At 39.7% G+C, this 26,104-nt stretch overlaps 1 protein-coding gene across 7 annotated transcripts in view; it reads left to right on the top strand.

Moving 5' to 3' along the window:
- Dnah5 (dynein axonemal heavy chain 5) overlaps window positions 1–26,104 on the top strand; it is a 239,260-nt gene that overhangs the window by 159,822 nt on the left and 53,334 nt on the right. For all 7 annotated transcript variants that reach the window (XM_050144813.1, XM_050144816.1, XM_050144812.1 and 4 more), the window contains exons 53-60: window positions 4,838–4,968; window positions 9,076–9,229; window positions 9,701–9,968; window positions 14,209–14,440; window positions 16,598–16,712; window positions 16,871–17,047; window positions 19,859–20,062; window positions 24,680–24,859. In XM_050144813.1, coding sequence (XP_050000770.1) covers window positions 4,838–4,968; window positions 9,076–9,229; window positions 9,701–9,968; window positions 14,209–14,440; window positions 16,598–16,712; window positions 16,871–17,047; window positions 19,859–20,062; window positions 24,680–24,859 — 1,461 coding nt within the window. The remainder of the gene's footprint in view (window positions 1–4,837; window positions 4,969–9,075; window positions 9,230–9,700; window positions 9,969–14,208; window positions 14,441–16,597; window positions 16,713–16,870; window positions 17,048–19,858; window positions 20,063–24,679; window positions 24,860–26,104) is intronic.

The following is a 26,104-nucleotide window of genomic DNA, read 5'->3' as shown; positions in this document are numbered from 1 at the left end:
TTTATGCAGTATAGGACCCAAGCCTATGGCATGATGATGTCTAGATTTAGGATGGTTGTTCTATCTCAATTAATCCAATCTAGAAGACCTTCCACAGTACACTTACAGGTGTATTTCTGTGGTTGCTATAAATTCATTCAAATTACAAAATAAAGATTAGCCATTGTATGTATTTTATAATCAAAACTAATAATTGTAAAAATTAAATCAAACAACAACAAGACAAAGCAGTGCAGAAAGAGTTGATCTTGAGAAGGTGGAAAGTGCTGTTAAAATGAATTCCATCAGGGAAGTAGAATCCTACTTTGTCATATGAGAGAGCTGCTCATTTCTCAAATGTTGGAAGTAATATATATCTAGAAACTTAGACAACCTAATTTATCTATGCTATTAGAGTTGTCATTTAACAGATTTCCTCACCTTGTTGACTTCGGTTACATCTCAGCCTACATCCTTGCAGCTAGAAAACAGGTGATTTGGGCTTGTCTTCCATCATCTAGGTTTAAGCATGAAGAATGATCTCATAAGCACAAGTTTCCTCCTCTAACTGTTAGGGCACCTGAGCAGCGGGGTTTGAGAGTCTAGCCCGTGAGCCTTTTCTGTGAATTGGGGTTTGCTCACCTGTTGATTCTCTCCATATGAGGACAACGGTTTTTCTGCAGGATTGAGGCAAGTCTGAGAGAAGGCAGAGGAGTTATTCAAGAACAGGATCTCCGAAGCATGAGGGATCGAGCTTGGTGTCTCTGTGAATTCTTAGAATCTGAGACACGTGTCTGGACTAAATGATGAAACTCAATGTCCTTCCAAATCCTAATATAAATAATAGTGTGACATGAACTTCAAATTTACAGTTGGTTAAAAGTAGAATGTTTCATTAAGAGTAGAACTTCTGCCATATTGAATAGTTAGAAGAAAGGGAGAATAAGGAAATTAAAAAAAAAAGCCCAACACTTCATGTTTAATGAATGATCCCTGCCAATGGTGACATCATGACTGTCTGCTGAAGACACTGGCTGTTTGGTCTGTGATTGCCCATCACTAAAACTGATAATGAGTTTATTTTTGCTGGTCTTGTGAGATTGCTTTATTTTCTGTTTTACAACACAAATTTCAAACCTTTCTCTATCCATCTGAGTATGCCACTGCAGGCAGAGTGCTTCAGCTCTGAGGGTATTTTCCTTGGCTCTCAACATTTAGCCTGGCTGCTTTGGAATTGGTCAAGGAATACATATCCAGAATATTTGAGAAAAAATTGTGCATTCCTTACTGTGTTCTAGAGTGACTCTTCCTTAACACTTGTGTGTGTGTCTATGTGTGTCGTGTGTGTGTGTGTACATGACAGAGTCAGAGATAGATGGAGGTAAAATCTGCATTCAAATGGATTGTGATCTGAGGTCCAGCTCTCTTACTCATAAAAGCACACAGATTATGTCTCTGTGCTATGTATCTTTATTAATGTTATTTTTTAAAATTTGAGATTGTATTACATTTATATTATTTCTTTCTTCTCTTTCCTTTTTCTAATACCGCCAGTATATCCCTTTGGTCTGTTTCAAACTCAAGGCCTTTCTTTATTAATTAATTAATTAATTTTTATTATTTGTTATTATATACATATATGATATTAATATAAATCTGTTCAGTCTGAATAATATTACTTGTATGTATGTTTTCAGGACTGACCTTTTGGTGTTGGATAACCAGTTGGTGTGTACTTCCCGGAGGAAGACTATTTCTTCCGCTCTCATCATTCTCTAGTTGCCCATAGTTCTTTGCAGGATAGAGGCCTTGCCAGATTTAAAAAACAATAAACAAACCAAAGTGATATATATAATATAATATATATAATATATTATATATAATATATATCTTTCTTTGTGTGATTGTATAATATATATTGTCAATGGCTTATCAAGTGATATATATATGATATATTATATATATCTTTTTGTGTGTGTGAAAGTATAATATATTGTCAATGGCTTATCAAGTGATATATATATATGATATATTATATATATATCTTTTTGTGTGTGTGAAAGTATAATATATATTGTCAATGGCTTATCATGACCTAGGTCCTGATATTTCAATAAACATATGGACAACAGTTTACCTAATATATCATTTAAAAAAATGAACTCTTTATGGTTATACATGTCTGATTTCAGAACTCCTCATTAGTGTGAATTCCGGGCTGCTAATCTGGGAATCTATTCACTCTGAGATCCATGGAGACATACTTCCTTTGAGTCACTTCCATCTTTCCTGACAAAATACTTGGAAGATGTTCACATATGAGATGCTGACAAATTATCAATTTTAAACAAGCCCCCAGTGTGCTCCCAAACAATACTTTTCAGCCTCGTCCCCTTCTATTTCCCTACGTCAACCCTAATGGGGCCTTGTCCGTCCTTTTGCTGACTTTGACTCTGAGAATTTGTGTCTCAGCTGCTGTTGAACATCTTCCCTCCCCTCCCTTCCTCCCTCCCTCCCTCCCTCCCTTCTTCCTTCCCTCCCTTCCTCCTTTCCTCCCTTCCTCCTTCCCTTCCTCCCTCCCTCCCTTCCTCCCTCCTTTCCTTCATTCCTTACTTCCTCCCCTCTCTGGCAGGTGTTTTGCTTTTGGAGATATGGTCTTTGCTGTGTAACTCAGTTGGCCTGTAGTCAACTATATATCAAAGACTAGCCTCAATCACTCTATTCTCTTGATAAAATTAAGGGTGTAAGCCTCCATGCTCAGCCAACAAGCCAACTTCTTTGTTAAACTTGTAGCCATCTTTTAAGACTTAGTTTAAATTCAGTCCCCACACCTGACCTCGACTCTCCGAGACAGTGAGTTCTCTGGAGTTTCTTGTTCCCCTTGTCATTGATGTCCCTCTCAGAGATTCTCACCTTTCCTTCTCTCAGGTCTCGCTCCCCTGTGGAACATGAGTGCCATGGGGCACAATGGGCATCATTGATTTGTACAGATTTGCTAAAGAAATCAAAACATGAACACCTTCATCTTAGTTCACACCTTGGAAAAATGAGCCCCATTTAAGGGTCTCCCTTGAATGCTCTTTCTCCTATCATCTTCGATTTTTAACAAGATTATATGTGTTTCATTTCCCCTTTAGCATTAACACATTTTATTTGCTTGTTCATATATATGCCCATCTTTCTAATGTTATGATGATGTATCCTGTGCCAGAAACTGGAATGGAGATGTTAATTTAATACCCTAGCCAATTCTAACTAAAAATACAATGAAGATTTCTTAAAACCAAATACATAAAATTTACATAAGCCTCTAATATATTCATACATATCAAACAAAGAGACAGGATTGTCATTTTAAAGTGGCCAGCGAGGGAAGTCAGAAGGTTCTAATGTGGTTCTGGTTGCTCCTCACTTGTCTTGTTTTGGCATTTTGAGTTACACCAAGGTAAGGTATGGGGAGACACATGGTAGCTCACTCTACCCATTGCTAGCGAGTTACAGAGACAGGTTGAGAGGAGAAATCTGGGGAAACTGAAGCACACTTCTCTCGTCAGGTTCTAGGTTCATATAGAGGAAGGTAGCATAGTCTCCTTTTCACATGTTCTAATTATGGACATTAACTGCAAACCCAGTGGTATTCCAAGTAGAAATGGAACACACTGAGCTAATAGAAGAATATTTTGAGGAAGGATGCTTAGTAAAATCTTTTCAGGATGCAAAGCCCCAGGGATCCTAGCCAGAGTTAGAGGGAATGTATCTTCAGCCTTCATCTCTCATGTTGTTGGACTTAGAAAAGCAATTTTTATAGCAATAATCTAGGAAGTGTGTATTTTAAGAGCGAAACAGCGCACAGAGTAAAATGATCATGGAGAGTTCTATGATGTTTCCTCTCTAGAAGGAGCGGGAAGCCTGATGGAGTCCATCATTCCATACCAGGAAAGCTAAGTTAATGAGCTACTGCAAGGAGGGAATCTGGGGATGGGGGTGATATAGACTCCGGATCCATGTTTTATCACTTCTTAGTAGAAGCCTTGTGTATCACCATCTTGTCAAAGAGTGGATGTTTACACACATTTTCCTTCCATTGTCGCTGTTAATCTTAGGTAGGTTTCTTCCCTTTGATTTAAGCTACGCATTTTCACTGTGGAGAGTATTGTGGTCGGTGGCATGCTGTGAGTTCTGAGGACAGGCATTGTTCTAACATTTCTGCTGTCTTCCCTAGCATGCTGCCTTAGATTGCACATACTAAAAGGGCATCTGAAAGTCTCCTTTAGTTTTCTCCTTGTAAATAGAGCCAGCCACAGTCAGAAATATGTCAGTACCTTGTGTGATCTTCAGGGCACACCCCACAGTTGCTACCTAGTGGTGCAACCCAAGTGCTGTGGTTCAGAAGTGCTCCATTCCCTTAAGCAGTATGGCTCTCTATTCTGACCTCGAGTCATCTTTGTCTTCCAAGTGACTATTTTGCCTTAAAAATTATTTATTACTTTTAAAATACATTTTTAGTTAAAATTGAATCATATCATTTTCCATATATCCCTCCCAGGAACTCTCCTACTCTTTCTAATGTTTCAAATCAACAGCCTCTTTTTGATTATTATTACACATATAAACACACAAATACAAGATGCTAAATCCGTTTTATGTGTGTGTGTGTGTGTGTGTGTGTGTGTGTGTGATTTCAGGGCTGACCACTTTCCATCACATAACCCATAAGAGGTCTCATCCCAGGGAGAGGCTAATTCTCCCTCTCCCATCAGTTATTACTTGCATTTGGCCTCACTTTTAAATCAAGTGCATAATATAATGGCGAATTTACATGTTGGAAGATGTGAGTCTTTTCTACATTTTGTCATAGATCTCTCGAGTCATTCGCACTCCTCGGGGAAATGCCCTCCTGGTTGGTGTGGGCGGATCAGGAAAACAGAGCCTGACAAGGTTGGCTTCTTTCATTGCTGGTTATACCTCTTTCCAGATCACTCTGACAAGGTAAGAGCTTTTATGTTACCCTGAAATGGATTTTGAAGAAAGGTTCTCAGAGGTCACCAGCAGTTAAGAATGCATTTTCTTATGTACGCCAAGAATCACAATAGTGTTCACAATGCTTTTCCTCCTTGAATACTGACACGTCTTCCCCTTTCAACCTTTGTCATGGACCAGAATGTTTTCTGTTAGTAACCTGCCTTTGAAACAGCCCAGGCTCTCACTACAGAGCACCAAATGCTTCTTTGTGTTTATGTTTTATGTAGTATGAGCATTAAGTGTATCCTTTGTATCTTTTAGAAGTCATTTATATATCATAAGTGTTAATGCAGAGTTCAGCAATATTAATATAATGAAAAACAGATGAAAAATTTCTACCTAAAACCCTAAAGTAGTTGTTGAATATTGAGTAGATACTGAACACTGCCCAAGGGAATACAAGGGGAAGCTTGTGTGAGCCTGGAAAATTGCCAAGTCGCCACACGGAAGCTCTACTGTGGTGTGGTGGGGTTTGGCAAAAGACTGCTTAGTAGGAGAAATTAAACCAGGAAGGTGGGAGGGAAAGAGCTTCTGGGACACAGAACTTTCGGGCCTTTTTTGGCCTATACCTGTAGGTGTGGAATTGGGATTCATGTGGTTACCAGATGAAGATGGAAGTTATAAAATATTCCCTCACCAGCTCAGAATCGAATATAATGAAGTGTTATTTATTTAGGTGTAGTCTCATAGATCACAGTCCTCTGCATCAATGGGGAACAGGAACTGATCCAGAGCTAGGAGAGAGGGTGAACATACACTTTATGTCAGCTTTTATAGTATAAGAGGCCATGCCCAAGTGGGCTCATATCTTAAAGATTACTGAAGGGGTTTCTACAGCAGCATATGAATAGGAATTCTAGAAGAAAAACAGTTTGGGAGTTCCCAGGCAAAAGCATTGGTTCTTTGAAGTTAGCATCAAGGCAAATTACTTTTGACCGCTGGCCTGGAGGAATCAAATATGGCTGAGTGTAGAATGTGGGGTGACAAATGGGAATGCATGGAGACATTGGAAGGTACAGTAAGGAATTGATATATCACCAGAGAGTAATAGGAAAGCACTGATGGGTTACCAGTAAAGGGGTGTGTGTGTGTGTGTGTGTGTGTGTGTGTGTAGCAAATGGATGGAAAGAACAAAACTGATACAGTTATAAAGCTATCTTAGGGTCTAGACAAGACATAATATTACCAGGAGGAGTGGCAGTGAGAAGGGAGAAATGAAGGAGGATGGAAATCTAGGATATTATTAGCAATCTAGAGCTCTTCTTGGATATATATATATATATATATATATATATATATATATATATTCCAGGTGACTTGTGTCAGGTGTGCATGTGTGTGTGTGTGTGTGTGTGTGTGTGTGTGTGTTATAGGTAGAAAGAATTAGTAAGAGAAAAGTTAACATGAAGAGATAAGTAGAGGTGACTCACAGAAGTCTAACCAAGTTTCATAAAGCCAGTTTGGGGAGTTCAGTTGCGGTGAAATCATTAGCAGTTAATTCAGACATGGGGGGTAGGAAGTCCTGCTCATTTGACATCCGCATGAACCATGCCACTGGCCTGTCTCTTTGAGGGAGACCCATTTGTACCTGCTAGCGTGGAGGTTGAATGTTATTAAATATTAGAGTTGGAGATCCTGTTATTCAAGCTAAGGTTGTCGTACTTGGTCTGAATTATAGGACTCTCCTTGCAGAATAAATCCAAAGATTACTGTTTAATATGTGTAGTAGGATGACAGAAATAGCCCTGGTTACCATGTGTGCAATTCTAGTTCGTGTGTAGAAGCCAAGTTAGGGAAGCAGATAACCTGCACAGAAAAAAAGATTTGATCCATACATTTGTCATCAACATTAGTATAAAATTTCACTGTTTTAAAATCATTTTTGCATATCCGAGCTAATCAAATTTTCAAAAGAAGTATGTTTAGGAGGTCAGGCAGCAATAGTTCATCTTGCAGTTGGGTTCAGAGAACCCGAGAATTGCTTGACATCAGACAGTGTAGGGGAATTGATTGCACTTAAGCATTTGCAATCAATCCAGGTGTCTAGTCAAGTGTAACTCCTACTGCAACCCAATGACTCAGTAAACACCTACAACTCTCACAGTGACAAATTGGTTCCTCTGCACGTCACACGGAAAATGATCCATTACCAACGAGAGGAAAGGCAAGGCCTTCTTCACCTTCTCTTAGCCTTAGAGACGCTATTTAATTCCATAAGTTGCAGATGTGTGGCCAAGGCTAGCCTGAGCAGCCCCCCAATTGGAATGCACAGCTATTGGTCATATTAGAGGACAATAATTTCCCCCTTTTAGTCAAGAAGCTGGATGAGATAAAATTTGCATTCTCTCTCATTTGCTCTTGTTCTCTACCTCTTGTGTGTGTGTGTGTGTGTGTGTGTGTGTGTGTGTGTGCGTTCCCATTGGAGACCAGTGGTCAGTCTTTGGCATCTTCCTCAATGCTCTCATTCTTAGATTTTGGAGATGGATTTTCTCACGAACCCAGAGCGGTCAGTTCAGCAAGACAGGATGGCCAGCAAGTGACAGAGCTCCCAAGTTTGTCTCCTGAGCACTAGGATTGGAGTTCTACACCCAATTTCATTTTGATTTTAAATACGGGCTCTGGGGGATGAAGCTCAGGTCCTGTTACATTTATCTGTAAGCACTTTACTGATGGTGATGTCTTCCCAGCCCCTCTTTTTAAAGGGAAGGCCGAGTCTTTAAAATAGTTTTGTTTTATGATCACTTAGCCCTGGTTTCTCGAGAAGTCTTCTAAAACTATTGCTATCTGATTGTCCTGTTTAATTTTCTGTCAATTTGACACAAGCTTGAGTTGTTTGGGAAGAAGAACCTCAATTGAGAAATTGCCTCCACCTGCCTGCTTGTAGGCAAGTCTATAGAGCATTTTCTTAATTGATGTGGGAGGGACCAGCCTACTTTGGTGGTGCCACCCACGTGTGGGAAGTACTGGATGTTGTTTAAAAGCAGGCTGGACAAGCCACGTGGAGCAAGCTTGTAAGCAATATTCCTCCAAGGCTTCTGTTTCCATTCCTGACCTGCTTTGGTCACATTTTTTTTTATCACAGCAATAAAAACCATCACTAGGACTATGACTGTAGATTTAGTTTATGGTTATTAAAATGGATATTAAAAGTTTAGGTGTTATTTATTAATTATCTTTAAAAATAAGATGAAGTGGCTATTTTATCTTGTACTCCTAGTTCGGTTTTAATCCCACACATACATGCACACACACATCATACACACATATACGCATATATGCACATACATACACATACGCATACATACACACACACAGAGAATAATTTAATACATCTACATCTCCAGAAATGAAATTTTTTTTCTACTCTTGGCAGTACTGGACTACTCTGTGGAGACCGCTCTAGCATTTCTTGATTATAGGATGATTTTCATCTGAGGATTGCTTTGGGGAGTGAAAGGAGGTTTATGGTAGGACGTATTTCAAATGTTCCCAGCAAGTCTGATACAATGTACTGATTGCTTCGAAACTAACTCCTTTATGTGGAATCCAAAGATGTGAGGATAATAGTGATTTTGAGAGATGAGAGGGGATCTGTGGGTCAGGATTTGGCTTTTCTTTCCAATATCATGAAAGCTTGAATCAATTTAGTCTAGTTTGTTCAGTCTATGAGGCAATTTCTAATATGTCCTTTGCAGATGGGTGCTTAGTTTTTTTTTTTTTTTATAAATCTTCTAATCATTATATCCAGCAAATATTACCCCTGTCAACAGGCATTTTCAAACTGGTCACTGTATACAGACACATGATATATATGCATGCCAACGGTACTTGCTTGTGTTAAATTGTGTTTGCTTCAGGCTTAACAATCCATTGGGGGATGTTCTTTGTGTACCAAAGCACTAACTACGATATCTGTGGAATATGAAGTTAAAGGATCAGTTAACTCACACTCATTGATAGTATGTCTCCATATGATGAAATGAAACTAGCATGGTTGGGTTGGTTATGCAGTATAAGGCTCTTGCCTTCTTATGGGAATAATTTACTGTCTGACACATGATCATGGTTCTTCAGATCCTACAACACAACAAATCTGATGGAAGACCTGAAGGGTCTATACAGGACTGCCGGCCAGCAAGGCAAAGGGGTCACATTCATTTTCACAGACAACGATATTAAAGACGAGTCGTTTTTGGAATACATGAACAACGTTCTATCATCAGGAGAGGTAGGAGCTCAGTTATCATCGTACCTTTGCCTCTCTAGATTCCGTTCAATGTAGAAAGCTTCATTTTTTTTGTCTTTCTTTAGAAATTTGAGTTAATGTTTGTAGGAATCTGGCAATCATCAGGGAGGATGGCTTTTTCCATTCGGTTTTTAAAGAATGAAACGCCCAGTCAGATGTGTAACCAGGCATTTAAAAACTGAAATGAAAAATGAGCTGAGTGGGAGGGAGCCTCAGGAGGCTGGGCTTTTCGCGTGACCATTCACCTCTTCCTAGCTAGGTGGTTTTGCGGTTAGTCACAGAATCATCTAAGTGCATTAAGGCGCGATGTCTTTCATCTTGAAAATTTTAAGTTCATTTTAAAAAGTTTAACTTAAGAGCACAAGTGGAGAAAAAAACTTGGATCTCTTGAGCACATATTTTGGTGGTTTCGTGTGTATATACTGAATTTATATACTTGTGTTTCTTTCTGAGGTCTCCAACTTATTTGCTCGAGATGAAATTGATGAAATTAGCAGTGACCTGACCTCAGTCATGAAAAAGGAGCACCCCAAGCGTCCTCCCACTAATGACAACCTGTATGAGTATTTCATGAGCAGGGTCAGAGGGAACCTTCACATTGTGCTCTGCTTTTCACCCGTTGGAGAGAAGTTTCGCAATCGAGCTTTGAAGTTCCCTGCCCTCATTTCGGGATGCACAATTGACTGGTTCAGCCGATGGCCCAAGGAGGCTTTAGTTGCCGGTTAGTGTGGTGGAAATAACTCTGTCATGTGTTCTCGCTCACAGGGACTTCCTATTTATTCATTTACTTTCTCTGCTACCAGGTATCTCTGCACTGGGCTGAACAACTTCTGCCCAGTGTTGGAGGTGTTTTGTGTAAGTCGTTACTCTTTTTAACTTGGTAGCTTTTTTTTTCTCTAAAGTGTGGTTGCCAGAGAGTGAAGCCTTCCATTTTATGTCTCTTTGATTAAATATCCAGTGACTTCAGTTTTCCAATGATACTCCAAGGCTTTGCCTTGGTTACGGTTTGGTTTGTGATTTATACTTAGTTGGGTGTTTGTTGAGTTGTACTTGTTAGTCTTATGGGGGGGGGATACCCCACAATGCCAAGGATGATGTTTATTTGTTGACAGTTTCAGCAACTGTCCTTGTATGATATGATGTTGCTGAATAAATCAGGCCACGTTAACACTCATCATCTTCCCTTCATTTTGCCTTAATTTGTTCATAATCTTTCTTTATTCTGATGTGTCATCTCTCCTGTCTATAGAAATGTCCTGTTGTTCTTTAAACCTCCTACAACTCATCACCCATCTTGTTTATTCAAGTACTTAAGCTAGTCAAGACCCAATCATATCCTTTGATAATTTTATGTTGTAAAAATTTAAAATTACTTTTGAAACCTCCCCCGTTCTTGACCTTCTTTTGTCAATAACACCTATATTTAATACACTGACATTGAAATAGTTTGAAACTTTGATAGCCAGTAAACTCTTGAGTTGATTGCTTCAAATGAGTTTAGTTATGTTTATGAATTGCATACTCTATGGATATTAAATGTCATATAAGTTCTAGTAACAGGGAAAATAATTACAATGACACATGCAAAATGATTCATTTCTTGTTGAAAAATATAAAATTTTGCTTTGGAATTCAATGATTAAACACTTAATAATACCTTACCTTACAATATTTTGGAAGAATTTCATCAACAGGTATTTGAAGCATAGGTATTTTATATAAGTACACAGCAGATATTGTAATACACACAGAGATTAGGTTGATATTTATTGTATTTTGAAAGTTTGGGCTTTAAGATGACTCAGTGGCTATGGGAACTTGCTTTAAGAGTGTAAATGATACAGGGAAAATCTGGCTCTCCTCTTGCAGATCTTAGTCTCATTAATAAAAAACTTACGAATGGACTCAAACAGAATGTTAAAGACAATTTCATTAAATATTAAAAGAAAACTAAGGGGGACTTTGAAGAAAGAGTTAGGAAGCTGAAGATGTTGGCAGAGCCTGGAATGTTAGGAAAAACATACTTAGAGAAGAGATGATGCGAAGAAGAAAGGGAGAAGTCTCACTTCTGGGTACTTTAGAAAATCAGGCAGATTTGTGTGGCTGTGACCCAGGACTGGGGGTTGTGGGAAGGAAAACTACATCGTCTAGTTAAAAGACTAATTATTCCTCCTCTCCTTTACCAAGGCTTAAGATGCACACACCTTCTTATCTTTAGCCACGTGATTAACTGGTCCCATCTGAACTATCAGGTCTCCACCTAGGCAATAGATTCCATTCTTTTGACCAGAAGGATTTTCTCTTAAAGGGTTTTATTGCTGCTATGTGATAGGGACCTAAGTGAATCCTCAGGATTCACTTAAAAATCTAGGTACCACCATCGTATGTGTGTGTGTTTGGAAGAGGGAGATGAAGGAGCCACCTGGGCATGCTGGTTGCCAGTGTCTCTCCAGCTTCAGTGATAGATTCTGTCTCAAAGGAATGAGACATAAAGTTATAAAGCAGGACTCCAATCTCTTCCTCAGCCCCCTATACTGTTCTTGAGTATGTGAACCTGCACATAAATCACACACACACATACACACACATACACTACATGCATGTATAAACCCAAAGAAAATTAAATGACAAGGTTTCTAGAAAAAATATTACTTTAGTTGTCTTAAGGATACTAATTTTAAATTTAGAATTATCTCTAGCCAAAAAAATTGGGAATAAAGATTGAGCATTCTTAATCTGAAAATCTCCAATGCCTTGAAACCTAAAACATTTTGAGCAACTACGTATCCTTAAAAAAATTGGTTCTACAACAAGCATTTTAAATGAGGGACACATAACCTGTTTTTCACTTTTGTATTTTTGCTAGGTAATATTGCCAACAAAAAAAACCATTAAATGATTGTGCTTTTTTTCCCTAGTCTTTTTATTTTCTTTAATGCCTGGCATATTTTACAAGCTCAGAAAATGTTAAAGGAATGGAAAAATTCAGCCATGACATCTTGAAAATAGCGAATTTCACATGGCAGCTAATGTTTACTGAACATTGTGTCTGAAACTGTATTAGTGTCAAGAACTGTATTAAGATCAATTACCTCCTTTAATTCTCAAGTTTAATAACCTGGTCTAACCCTCCTCCTCTTCCTTCTTGTTTTCCTCTTCCTCCTGCTTTATGAACTGGGACTAGTGTTCTAAAAGTAAACCATGGCTCCAGGACTCAGAACTCAATTGTTTTGTATTTTGAGACAGGATTTTCCTAAATTGTCCTAGCTGAACTTGAACTTGGAATCCTGCTTCGAATACTGAGTAGCTAGGACTACAATTGTGTCTGGCTTTCTTTCTTTTTTTAAAATTGATTTTATTGAGCTATATGTTTAGCCACCTCTTCCCTCACCTTCAACCCTCTCCCATGGTCCCCATTCTCCCAATTTACTCAGGAGATCTTGTCTTTTACTACTTCCCATGTAGATTATTAGATTCATGTATATCTCTCTTAGGGTCCTCATTATTGTCTAGGTTCTCTGGGATTGTGATTTGTAGGCTGGTTTTCTTTGCTTTATGTTTAAAAACCACTTATGAGTAAGTACATGTGATAATTGTATTTCTGGGTCTGGATTACCTCACTCAATATTTCAGGCCTAACATTGCAAAAATAAATAAGCAAAAATTCTGTTGTAGATAAGAATCCATGTTTCCAATGCCTAGACTTAAACTGACTTGAATTTGAGCTGTTTCTAATAATACCTGATTAACTTATGTGGGAAACACGAGTCATAGGTAACTTAATTGATTACCTTTTAGTATTTAGTCCATTTTATCTTCAAGCAAGTTGGGGACTGTTATCTTCCACTGAGAGCTTAATTTACTTCCCAGGTCCTAGTGATGAAAGACCAGTGTTCTGTATGTCCGTGCCGTCAGTTCTGGGCTCATTAGACTCCTTTTCTTTCCCTCCTGCTCCTAGTAGTCACATTTCTCTTTTCAGCTCATACATATAGACTATTTCTTATAAGATACTTAAAACCCTCATCATCATTTACAGACACATTGTGCATAATCTTGACAAATTCTGTGGACTTAAGGCTGTACTTTCTATTTCTCTCACACCTATCCATGCCAGCGATGGAGAGACAGTGAGACCACAGCACATACATGACAACAGATTCGAACTTACCTTGTAGCTCATTCTTTCTGGTAGTTTTTATTTGAGACATGGGCTCACTATAGTCCAAAACTCTTTATGTAGACCAGATTGGTCTTGAACTCAAGGGGTCTGCCTGCCTTTGCCTTGTCAGCACTGGGGTTTAAGGTGTTTGCCACCATGCCCCCAAACTGGCTTGTTCTAATGGAAAATGTGTCTTAGAAATTGACTCACTGTTAAACTCTGTGGGCAAGGTAAAAGTCTCAAGTAGGAGATATTTTACCCAGGCATATCTAACAGATCTATAAATTAGGCCTGATCACAAATGTCCAGTCACTGCTTATAAGAGGAAGATGACTATCATTAAAAAGCAAAACATAAAATAAACAAACATAGCTTTGAACATTTCCATGTGACTATGGCAGCCAGAATCAAAAGGAATTAAAAGATCAACACGTACCAAAGTAACAAAAGGATAAATAGTCTGAGTGGCAGGTGTGCACTGATGTCTGTTGTTTGAACCCTCTTGTCCTTAAAACCCTTAAGACAGGCTGGCTGCCACTGGACCCTGTGCAGAGGGGACTTCTCTACAAGGAAACAAGGGATGATGATAAACCTAAAGTTTTTTTTTATAGTGTTATGTATGAAAGGCACAATATAATTGCTGATGTCTTAGGCTTGGGGTCCAAAGTACTGAGAGATATTTTAACATGGGGCAACAAGATTGTGTGCCTAGGAAATGACTGTCTTTGAAACATGGTCAGGCAACTCTGGAAGTGACGATTCACATGCCCACACCACGCACTGTTGTCTTTATTCTTTCTAGTGTCGGAATATTTCCTCTCATCCTATGATATCGACTGCAGTGTGGAAGTCAGGAAGGAAGTGGTCCAATGCATGGGCTCCTTTCAGGATGGGGTGGCTGAAAAATGTGCTGACTATTTCCGGAGATTCCGGCGCTCTACACACGTGACACCCAAGTCCTACCTCTCCTTTATTCAGGGCTATAAGTTTATATATGGAGAAAAGCATGCAGAGGTGCAGAGCCTGGCCAACAGGTGAGTGGGAAGGTCAAATGAAAGTCATCTTGAAGCCCAGGCTGTCATCCCTGAGCCAAACTGTTGGATGGATACATTTTGAAATAACCAGTGATATTATTGGCTGTCGCCAATGGGATTCTAAAGTTACGGTAGTATGGGGTTAATACTATTGGCATCTAAAGGACAGTGTATCAGTTTAAACACATTCCTCGCGTGGGTCACCAAACTGCATCAATTCAGATGCATCAATAATAGCCTCAGTGTCCCAAAAATGCATCAGTGTTGCATAAAAACAAAAACCAACTAACCAACCAACCAAACAAAAACCCAAAGCATTTCCCCTTAAAGTAATTTGGTCAAAAAATAGCGAACTCAGACTTGAATTCTCTACTTTTCTCCCTGTGTCTCCCATTGTCTCTCTTGCCTGTAATCTATCTGCTATTTGAGTCTGAATCTGTGCCTGCCTGAGTGTTCTCTTGTCTGTCCCCGTGTCCATGATTTTCTCTAACAAAGGGTTTTTGCTGTGTTTATTGAATAGCACAGGGAGAATCAAATGGGGGAAGGAGTGTGAGATACTTTGTAGAAATCTTTAATAGGGTTTCTGTTGCATTAAGTCACTGATTCCAACTGACTCCAACTGACCCAGATAACATACAAATAAATACCATAAAATAAATCTGTATGTTGTTTCCAGCATTTATGGTGAATATTTAGTGTTGCTTTCAAAATATTATCTGCTTTCAGCATTTGTTATCATAACACAGATACACACATGCATTTCTGTGTGGTTCAAGGGCATAGAAAAGTATATATCTTAAGATTAAAGCTATGCCCTAGTTTAGATTGTAAAAGTTGATTAAATGCAAAATCTAAGATAAGGAAGGTTTGTTGTTAAATTTTGCTTAAAGGCAGGTTAAACAAATAGGCAGACTACCCAGTAGGATATCAGTCTTAAGTGACCTCAAGGGGTATTATTAACCCTGACTGTGAGGTTCAGCAAAAGTTCCAGTCTCTTAGAATGGAAGAGATGTTTTCATAATGTTATATCATCAAAGGAGAGAGGCCAGGGCAGCCCCCCTGAGCAAAGATCATCCAGCCCGAAGTCACTAGTGCTGAGGTTGGGAACCTTCTTCTAGATTCCTGTGGAGGACAATTCTGCCCCCCCCCTGGAGATTTTATTATTATTGCCTGATGTGATGAAATTTCCACTGCCACTTTTATGATATTGATTGACCTAATTATGTAATAGATGTGGAAGGAAGGTGGGAATAGAGACTCCCATCCTGCGGTCTGTTATCCTTTGCCTCTCAAACCCCCACGTGACCAGGGTAGAAGAGTCGGGTTGAGGGTTATGGTCACTGCAATGTGAATATCCCGTGTTACTGGAGTTGGAATGCAAATATTCACATTTTCTCCCAGAAAGGGGTCAGAACTCGTTAAGATTACCATGTGAGGGCTCCTTGGGTAGGAGACGAGATTATACATAGAGGATCCAAGAGCGGGTGACTAAATGAGTCCAAGGTCTCTCATTTTCTAGAGAATATTATTGCAGGTCTATGTAGGTAGCTGGTTCATACCTACTCCCTTTTAAATTTTATTTTATTTTTTGAGTGCAAATCTTTTAATTTCATTGGACTATTTTGAAAAATGCAAGTTATTTTCCTTCCGCCGACACGGACTTTGGACCTTTGATGCGTATGTATTGTTATTAGGTCCTGGGTACACAGCCTGGATTGTGGTTGCTGCTCAGCTGAGTACATGTTTTGGTGCATGCGCTTCCTATGTGTGGTTGATGAAGAGCATGCGCCTGTGAGTGCAGAGCTAAACCTAAATGCACGTCCTCGGTGAGGCCCTCTTAGGTTTTCTTTATTACATAGTCTCATTCTTTTTTTTTTTTTTTTTTTTTTTGGTTTTTCGAGACAGGGTTTCTCTGTGGTTTTGGAGCCTGTTCTGTCCTGGAACTAGCTCTTGTAGACCAGGCTGGTCTTGAACTCACAGAGATCCGCCTGCCTCTGCCTCCCGAGTGCTGGGATTAAAGGCGTGCGCCACCGCCACCCGGCACATAGTCTCATTCTTTAAATATGACCCTACCGCTATTACTAGTGAAATAGCACTTGAAAGCAAGGGAACCTGCTACACATTTTAATATTGCTGGCATGGGCTTTTCAACCCCAGAATGAATACTGGATTGGAAAAGCTGAAAGAAGCTTCAGAGTCGGTGGCAGCCCTGAGCAGAGAACTGGAAGTGAAAGAAAAGGAGCTACAAGTGGCCAACGACAAAGCTGACACAGTAGGTGGATGGCTGTGGGCCGGCAGAGGTGTATTTCTGTCACAGTAAACAACTGATTTTCTGTATGAAAATTGGGCAAGCAGACAAAATCAGTACACCAAGGCAAAGAATCATGCATTGCCTGTAAACTTTGATGAATTTTTTCCCTATTCTATTAGGTCTTAAAGGAAGTCACACTGAAAGCACAGGCCGCTGAGAAGGTCAAGGCTGAGGTCCAGAAGGTGAAGGACAAAGCCCAAGCCATTGTAGACAGCATCTCGAAGGACAAAGCCATTGCCGAAGAGAAACTAGAGGCAGCAAAGCCGGCTCTAGAAGAAGCAGAAGCTGCGTTGCAGGTGAGTCTGGGGAAAGTGTGAAGACCAAAGCTCTAGCTGCAGAAACCCTCATCCCTGTAGACCTCACAGAGACAGATTAACATCTTGGGCTCATTTTCAAGGGATCATAAGCCCTGTTACAGAGGAGCAGCCAAGAGTCTTGGGTTGTTACTTCAACTTTTTCATTAATAGCCCGTGTGACAGTGGAAAAGTTGCAGGACGTTTTCAAAACGTTCCCTGACTCACTGAGGACTTGGGAGTGTGTGGTCTGTGAGATGAGGCTTCCTGAGTCTGTTTGTGAATCATCTGAATAGAGACTGCTGATTGAATGTGGCTCATTAATGACAGATGTGGCCCGTTAATGACAGATTGTGGCCCGTTAATGACAGAGGCAGGACAGCTTCCAACCCAGGCAGTGCAATGGTGTGGCCATACCAGATTTTTTTTCCCCTGAAATGAAAAAAGGAGGTGATATTTTGAGAAATATACTATGTTCCGTGAGCTAGACAATGACTTATAGGGCAGGTCAGTGTTGAAGGATCGATGTAGGAGTCATTTTTAAAGATTACTTTTAATTTATGTCGATTCATCTATTCCCTTAAGCTATTGATCCTTGGCTTAGAAATGAATGAAAAAAAAAACCCAGAATTATGCTGTATACTGCTAACTTAAGTTATATGACCTCAGTTGGGCATGGATCATTTCTTCATAATGAGAGTCTGTTCCCTTACCACTTTCTTAGTATGGTGCTTGAGACATTTCCAAATCCTTTTAAATCTAAGTCTTTAGGGTGTTTACTTTCTTTAGGCATTTCTGACCCAATGGTACAGTTTAGCCATATAGTACTTGCTTGGAATACATGACATTTTTGTCTTAATTCCCAGTATCATAAACAGCAATAGCAAATGTTACATGCTTTTCTTGTCTATTGAGATATACTAAAGATATTGGCGTCTCTTTTTCTCTGGCTTTCTATACTATACTTGCCTTGAAAGTGTGTTCTCTCATTTTTTCTCACTTTCCTGTGTTTTGGCTAATCTATCCTCCTCCATCCTTCAAACTCTCCTGGGTCTTTAGCTCCTAAGATCTGTGGACATGGCAGACTTTCCTGTCCCACAATGATATCACTTTGGCTGTAATCAATTTGTCTTTGATCAGCATAGGGAGGATAAGAAGGGCACGGAACCGGAACTTTAAACCCGTGTTGCATTCAGGGTACCTGCCATTATAGGACTAGATCTTAAAGCTTCTCAGGTATTGTTTTTTTTAAAAAAGAAGGCCAATATTTCCCTAAGAGTTAAGAGTTGGCATCTTATTTTCACATTGTCAAATGTTTTTAATATCCCTTCTTTTCTGGCTGCTTAACTGTCAGAAATGCTGGTAGGTTGAAACCCATCTCTTCACAGCGAACCACCAACTTCAGTGTGAGTGGGTCCTTCATCTTCAGAGGACGTTCTTCTTCTGACAGGGACTGTAGGTGAGACGGAAGCACACATTTCAGACACAGGCACACAGGTGTGTGCATTGTGTGTCCTCGAAGTAAGCCTGTGTTAGACTCATCTTTTCCCCAATACCGATTACATAAAAAGTTCGGGGGGGGGGGTGTCGGTGTTACCAAGCAAACATAGTCTGATTGCTAAGTAATTTGCTGCATAAGAATATCTGTGCTAGAATTGGAATAGAATTCTTCCTGAGATCTGTGTGTAATGTGGATTGCCCAAGACCCTTCATTTAAAGGTCACTTCCCAGCTAAGAAACCTCTAATTATTTAATCTGTCAGCCCCAAGGCTACCCTCTGGTGTCAGTCCACTGTGACAGCCTGCATTGCGTTAGAGAGAGGCAGATTCTTGACCTACATAGCTAACGAGCCAAAAACCACAGCGAATACAGTATTTTTTCCCTCTCTCCAAATCCTGATAACTACTTAAGTGCTGAGTATCTTGTTTTAGAGTACTTAAAAAGAAAACACGAAGTCTGTAGGCTTTTAGGGAAGTCACAACTCCTTATCTGCTGACCAACATTTCTCTCCTCTTACTGCTCGTTAGAATTGTAAAAACTTGGCCTTTGCACACCCCAGTCCCACATAAGTATATATATATATATATATATATATGATCAGCTAGCATCTGAATCTGAGGGTGCATGAATATACAATACGTGCCTTTCTAAGCCCGGGCTACCTCACTAAATACAAACATTTCCAGTTTCACGGATTAAAAACTGAGGTTTTAAGGGAATAAAGTGGGGAGCTGATGGAATATGTGTTATATGAATGTGGGCGGTGGATTGCTGGGTGTGTGGATGTTCCAGAGGGGGACAGGAAGAGTTGGGGAGAGGAGGGAGCTAGGAATGGCAAGGGTCAGCCAAAGTGCAGTATATGTGGCAAGTGCCATTAAGGGACCTGTAACTAGGGTGTGAAGAAATGGCTCAGTGGTTTAGAGCAGGTGCTGTTCCTGTAGAAGACTCCTTTCCGTTGCTGTCGCACCCATTGGGTGGATCATAACTTCTCAACTCTAGCTCGAGAGGAATCTGGTGCTAGAGGGACACCTGCACTGGCACACACATACCACTCCCGTGAAACAATGAAAAACAAAATAGCTTAGAAGAAAAACGAAACTTTGCAGGTTTTTAAGCTAATTCAAAAATAAAAAAATTGTAAAGAATTTTGACTTCGTAGGACATTCATTTCTTTGGGTATAAGTGTGCATCTATACCTAGTGATTCTTAGTTTAAAAGCATTATCTGTCCTCTGCTGAAATAGTAGCATGTATTCATGACAGCTTGCTTGAATTGCTTATCTAAGCTTGGATGCTCCCCCCTCCTATCCTGCAGACCATCAAGCCCTCCGACATCGCCACAGTGCGCACACTGGGTAGACCCCCTCACCTCATCATGCGGATCATGGACTGTGTGCTGCTGCTGTTTCAGAGGAAGGTCAACCCAGTGAAAATTGACCTGGAAAAAAGCTGCACCGTGCCTTCCTGGCAGGAATCTTTAAAACTGATGACGGCAGGGAACTTTCTCCAGAACCTACAGGTTGGCCTTTCAGTGCTAATGGACAAGGAGGGGGACCCAGTTGGTTGAATCTTTTGATAGAATTCATTTCTAAAAGTAACTCATTCTACATATGTAATTTGAAGAAGCATGTGAATACTCTTGTAGTAGAATTTTCTCTTTCAAAGTAAGGCATGAGTGTGAGATCTTTTCTGGATATGTTCAGCTATGTTGACACGCATACTACAAAAAAATGATCAAGTTGTTCTAATGAGACTAAGTAGATGTAGGTACTGACTGAATATAAATACAAATGCAGTTATCTCTCACCATTTTCAGGACTCTCGGTGGACACAGAAAAGTGAGGATGCTCGGGTTCCTTATGTAAAATGACATAGGCTTTGTATATACCCTTGCATAGCCTCCGGTATGCTGCAAATGACTGCTAGATTATTTATGATCCTATGTGACAGTGTAAATGTCACATAGATGGTTGCTATACATTCAGCCCTTGTTGTTAGATGATCTATATCTCACTCTATAGCCTACTTGAACTCATGATCTTCCTGCCTCAGTCTCTCCAGGGCTGGAATACAACCACGTGCCACCATGTCCAGTTTGTTATGATGTATTGCTTAAGGGAAAATGACGAGAAAGAAGTCTGTACATGTTTAGTACAGACATGGTATTTCTCATGAATATCTTGGGTTTGTCTTTGGAGTCTATAGAAATCAAGGATCCGCTCTGTGTTCATATTTGCAATTTAATGTCCACAGCATTACTATTGGAGGAGTAATTTGTCTATTTTTAATTTTGTTGTATTTTTAATGTACACATTTTAAGTAAATCACTTGATGAATGTGTATATACCTATTAGTTAATCATCACTAAAAGCAAACTACATATATTTAGAATCTCTCTCATGTTTAAACCCAGTCAGTTACCTGCCATAAAGTCACTATTATTATTTTCTCCTATTCATCTTCATTGTCTGTGTGGAAATTAACACATGCAAAGTCACAAACGAAGCCTTGCTTTGACCTTCATTCACTGTATAGGCGAGATTTATTTCTGTTGTGACAAAAGGCAACTTTCCATTTCTTTTTAGTTAGAGTTTTTCAGTATATGAATGTTCAGAGCTGTGTGGTAAGGCTATAATAATTAGATTTTATTTGGAGGAGGAAAATAAGAAAGAAGCAAAGACATTGGCTATTAGTCTTTGCGTAGTATAATTACTCCCAGAAAGACCAGTTTCAAACTCCAAAAATGATGCTGGTGGCCCAGAAATAAGAAGGTATTATTTCTTATAATCATGGCCTCCTGTAACAATACACCATGCAGGTGCTGTGAGCACCAATGACCTACAAATTGTAGGTGATAGGAAGCCCTGGAGAGTCAGTAAAACTGAGTTCTGACCATAGGCTGCCTTTATTTTAAATAAAACTGTTTAATTGTGAGTGTATGCAACAGGCTTTAAATAGGCTTATCAATCAGTGCTTCATTTTCTGAAATGTTTACTGTCATTTTCTATAAGACCCTTTGGAAGATGCTTCCATTTCTCTACTTGACCGTTGTAGTAAAAACAATCCTTGGGGTTGTTACTAAGTTTTGGCTGTTACAAATGAATCTGCTGTCTGTACCGATGCACAGGATATTTGGGGGCTGTATGTATGTATTTCTGTTTGTCATATTTTCAGGGGTAGGATTTCTGAGTCATAGATTATACACTTTTAATTCATTTTTTGTAGACAGTGCAAAAGAGGTTTTAAAAAGCCCCGCCATTTTACACACTCAGCCCCTGTGCTGCGCTCCACATCCTCCTTATTTCCCGCTCTTCACTATCCTTGTGTGTCTGACGGTAGCAGCTTCTTTCTGTTATGGAATTAGTTTGCATTTCACTGACAACTATTGATGCTGAAAATCTCTTGGTGGGTTTGTGAACCTTTCAGGAATTTCTGTGTTAAGTGAGTATTTGGACCCTTCTCTTTCTTTTTTTTTTTTTTGAACTTATAATTTCATCATCTCCCCATTCCCTTTCTTCCCTCCAAACCCTCTCATTGACCCCCTCCTTGCTCTCCTTTATGTTCACAATCTTATTTTCATTAATTTACACGCATATATGTATATACACATATATTCCTAAACATTAACTTGCTCAGTCTGTATAGTGTTATCTGTATATGTGTTTTCAGGCTAACCATTCAGTACTAGAAAAGAAATTGGAATGATCTTCCCCCAGGAAGACTGCTTCTCCTCCTCTCAGCACTTAGCTGCCTGTAGTTCTTCATGCAGTGTTGAGACCTTATGGTGTTTTTTTCCCTGTCTACTTTAGCACATCTATTGGTGTCCTTGCTTAGCTCACATTTGAGTGTTCATGTGGGTAAGACTTTATGGGTGTAGTGTCTGGCATTCTGAGGAGATATGATCTCACAGAAAACTTTCTGCTTCTTTTTCTTTTCACAATATCTCTTGCCCTCTTCTGCAATGTTCCCCTAGCCTTCAGTATGGGAGTGTTTTGTAGATGATTTTACTTTATGTGTATGAGTGGAGTGTTTGCTTGTATGTATATAGACAGGCAAGGTCTAAAAGAGAGAGGTTCTACTGTATGTATGTATGTATGTATGTATGTATGTATGTATGTATGTGTGTGTCAGTACCTACAGAGACCAGAAATTCAGTCTAATATTTGGAACAGGACTTACAGATGGCTGTGAGCCACCAGGTGGTTGTTAGGAACTGGGATCCTTTGCCACAGCAGCAAGTACTCAGGTACTGAGCAATTTCCACAGCCCATTGCTAATGCTGTTTGCCTGTTGGATTAAAATATTTTATGAATGTTGTAGATATCTCCAGTTGCTTCTTGGCTTAATTTTTCATTTTATTAATGCTGTCTTTTGCTAAGCATAAATTCTTAATTTGAATATATGTCTTTGTATTGATATTCTACTTAATAGCACTTTTGGTGTTCCATTTAGGTCTTGGCTTTCCCCTGAGGGAAAAAAAAATCTTCTTACATTTCCTTCTAGAAGTTGTACTGTCTTATCTCCTCGATTTAGATCTTGAGACAACTGATTGGGAATACCCAACCCCTGCTCCTTTCACAAGCTGCAACTTCAGTACCACCTTTCAGTTCGGCACCATTCATGTGGCTGCTGAAGCTATGACAGTGTAAGGTGCCTTCTACCTGCTATGGCAATGAGTGGCTTGTGACATTAGTGGGCCATAGACTTGTCCAGGTATGTGGACAAGTGACAGTGAGACTGTGTGAGACTACATGAGACATGTATGATCACACACCAGTGCACATGGACTTTGTAGAGACCCTTTGTGAGTGACTCCAGACTTTTCCCTTGTGCATATAATGAAGAACTCACTGCTTAAGGGAGCTCTGTCCCCACTGTTTTCTAAGTTTCACAAAAGAAACTAGTGACAAGCAAGGTCTAAAAGAGAGGGGTTCTACTCTGCTATCCAGGTTCTATGAAGGTTTATTTCATGCAATTGTTAGTTGCATGGAATTTTTTTTTTATTTATTTCTACTTTGAAAACAATCATCCTTTTAGAAGAGGAAAACCATCTTTTAAACATCCAATTTCATCTTTGGCTGGACTTCCTTTCTGGATGCAGGAAGGCATTCTACATCCATTTCTGCTGTGTTTTAAACTTATATTTCTCCAGGAGATAATAATTCTCTCATATTTGTGATAGTACTATGATTAAAATTTAATTCATCATTCTCAAGGTGCAATGTCCACATTATTACTCTCACATTTCATGTGAGCTTAACAGGACTTCTGTCGGGATCTATTAAGCATTTAGTTGCTGATGAATGCTAAATCTACATGTCCTTAGCCTGAATATAGCTGTGTGTTGTTGAAATAAGAGCGGCGGGGCTGCGTCACCAACACCCCGGCCGCTTGGCTAGCTCATTGCCCTAAATAACAACACACAAACTGTGTTCATTTAAGAACTGCTTGGCCCATGAACTCTAGCCCTTACAGGCTAATTCTCGCACCTGAACTAGCCCATTTCTAATGATGTGTGTAAGCACCCCAAGGTGCGCTTACCGGGAAGATTCTAGCCTATGTCCATTCTGGGTTCGGAGCTGAGAGGAGCTTCATTGCATGCATCTGCCCGGGAGATCGGAGCATGGCATCTCTCAGGAAGCAGAGCAGAGTCTGACCTCACTTCCTCTTTCCTCCTGTTTACTCTTCCCACCTATCTTTTAACCTATCAGGGCCAAGGAGTTCCTTTATTGCTTAACCAATGAAATCAACAGATTGATATATGACACTCCCACATCAGTGTGTGTTTGTTTCTCATTGTTGATATTATGGGTTTGTAATTCACCTATTTAGGATTAATGGAAAAAAATTTTTATTGCTTTCGAAATTCTAGTAACTCTATTAGTGTTCACCACCTAAATACTTTACTCTTTTGCTGGTGTCTGCACTGCCAGAACAGAGTGCATGCTGACAGACTTCTGCAATCACTCCACACTGCTTTCAGCTGTAAGACTTTCATCCAATACCCCGAGACCCTGACAAAAGCCATACCACTCATCCAGCTTACTAGTTCCAGTTACGCTGAACACAGAATATGAGTTTGGATATACCCAGAGAATAAGTATTCTGACAATATTTACTCTCTCTCCTTCCACAGCAATTCCCCAAAGACACGATCAATGAAGAAGTGATAGAATTTTTGAATCCTTACTTTGAAATGGCCGACTACAACATTGAGACTGCCAAACGCGTGTGTGGGAATGTAGCTGGTCTTTGTTCCTGGACTAAAGCCATGGCTTCCTTTTTTTCTATAAACAAGGAGGTGCTGCCTCTGAAGGTAGGTCTCTTAGAGGGAGCTGTGTGGCCTTGACTGGGAAGCCTTCGGGTTAATTGGTCCTGTCTTTACACAGCAGCTCAGGCACCTTGGCAGCTGGTGTCTTTGTCCTCAGATCCACAGGGAGAGTGAGATTCTGAAAGACAGACACAATGGTGTTTCTTTCCTCTAGAACCCAAATCTGAAGGTGCAGGAGCTTTAAGCACGAACCAGTTCTCTGTGAAGACACAGAGTCTGTTGTGAGTTGCTTAAAAATAAAACAGGAAATTAATAGCACAGAACTTTCCAACAGTGTTCAAGATCTTAAGCAAAGGAATCCCATGAATGAGACAGGGTTAAGATAGAGACACTCGGGCCAGAAAATGCTGCTCTTTGATGAAGGAAGGTGTAGCCTTCCCCTTTCCCTTCTTTGTATCTCAGGCAAGAATGTCAGCTATTTGTAACGTACTGTGATCTTGAGACTAAGCCTCTCGTTCCCCAAGTAGCTAAATTTATGTGCATCTTCTCATGTTCATCATCACTATTAAAGACACTCGGTCTGGAGCAGAGCAGTGAGTACTTTAAATACACAAACCCTAATATTCACGTCTCAAGGACCATCTCCTGGGGCTTGATTTTGCTTTTGTAAATTTGATCTTTTCCAACCATATGCCAAAACTCCCTTGCATGTGTCAGCTACCCAAGAAATGAAATACTATGATGAAATAGTCAAGAGTATCAAGGGGATAGTTCAGAATGTAGAGGGTGAGTCCCAGGGTCCCAGAACTCTGTAAAGGATCAAAGACTCATTCACATCAGAGAATCTCAGAGCAAATAATTGATGTCATGCTCACTGACATCACGGAGAGTCTGACCACCGGAGATCCCAGCATAGCACAGGATTGGTCCTGAGAAGTACGTGGCGCTCTTTCTGTGCTTTCCACACAAACATATTTTTATTTTGTTTTATTGTGGCTATTTCAAGAATAGGGAACTGAAACCATTAAACAAAGACCTCCAAAAAAGGCAGAACAATGAAAAACTTTTCTCCGGGGTTCATATTTCAGCTCCACTGAAGGAAAAATCTAGCTTGTCATCTATGCTAGTGGCTTATGAAATGGTTTTGAAACAAACATGTAAAAGTTTTGATTTTGTCTTTTGGCCTCTGTAGCCTAAGATAACTTTTAGGCTATTTTGCCTGTAGAAAATAGATTAGTTGACTGACACTCTAACGGTTTATAATTAATTTATGCTTATAAACATGGATGA

This window comes from Alexandromys fortis, unplaced genomic scaffold, assembly GCF_014885135.2.
Source record: "Alexandromys fortis isolate MF-2015 unplaced genomic scaffold, M_Fortis_MF-2015_v1.1 scaffold_52, whole genome shotgun sequence".
Classification (NCBI taxonomy): Eukaryota; Metazoa; Chordata; class Mammalia; order Rodentia; family Cricetidae; genus Alexandromys; species Alexandromys fortis.
Note: the sequence above shows the minus strand (reverse complement) of the source record. Positions and strands in the feature narration are given on the sequence as shown.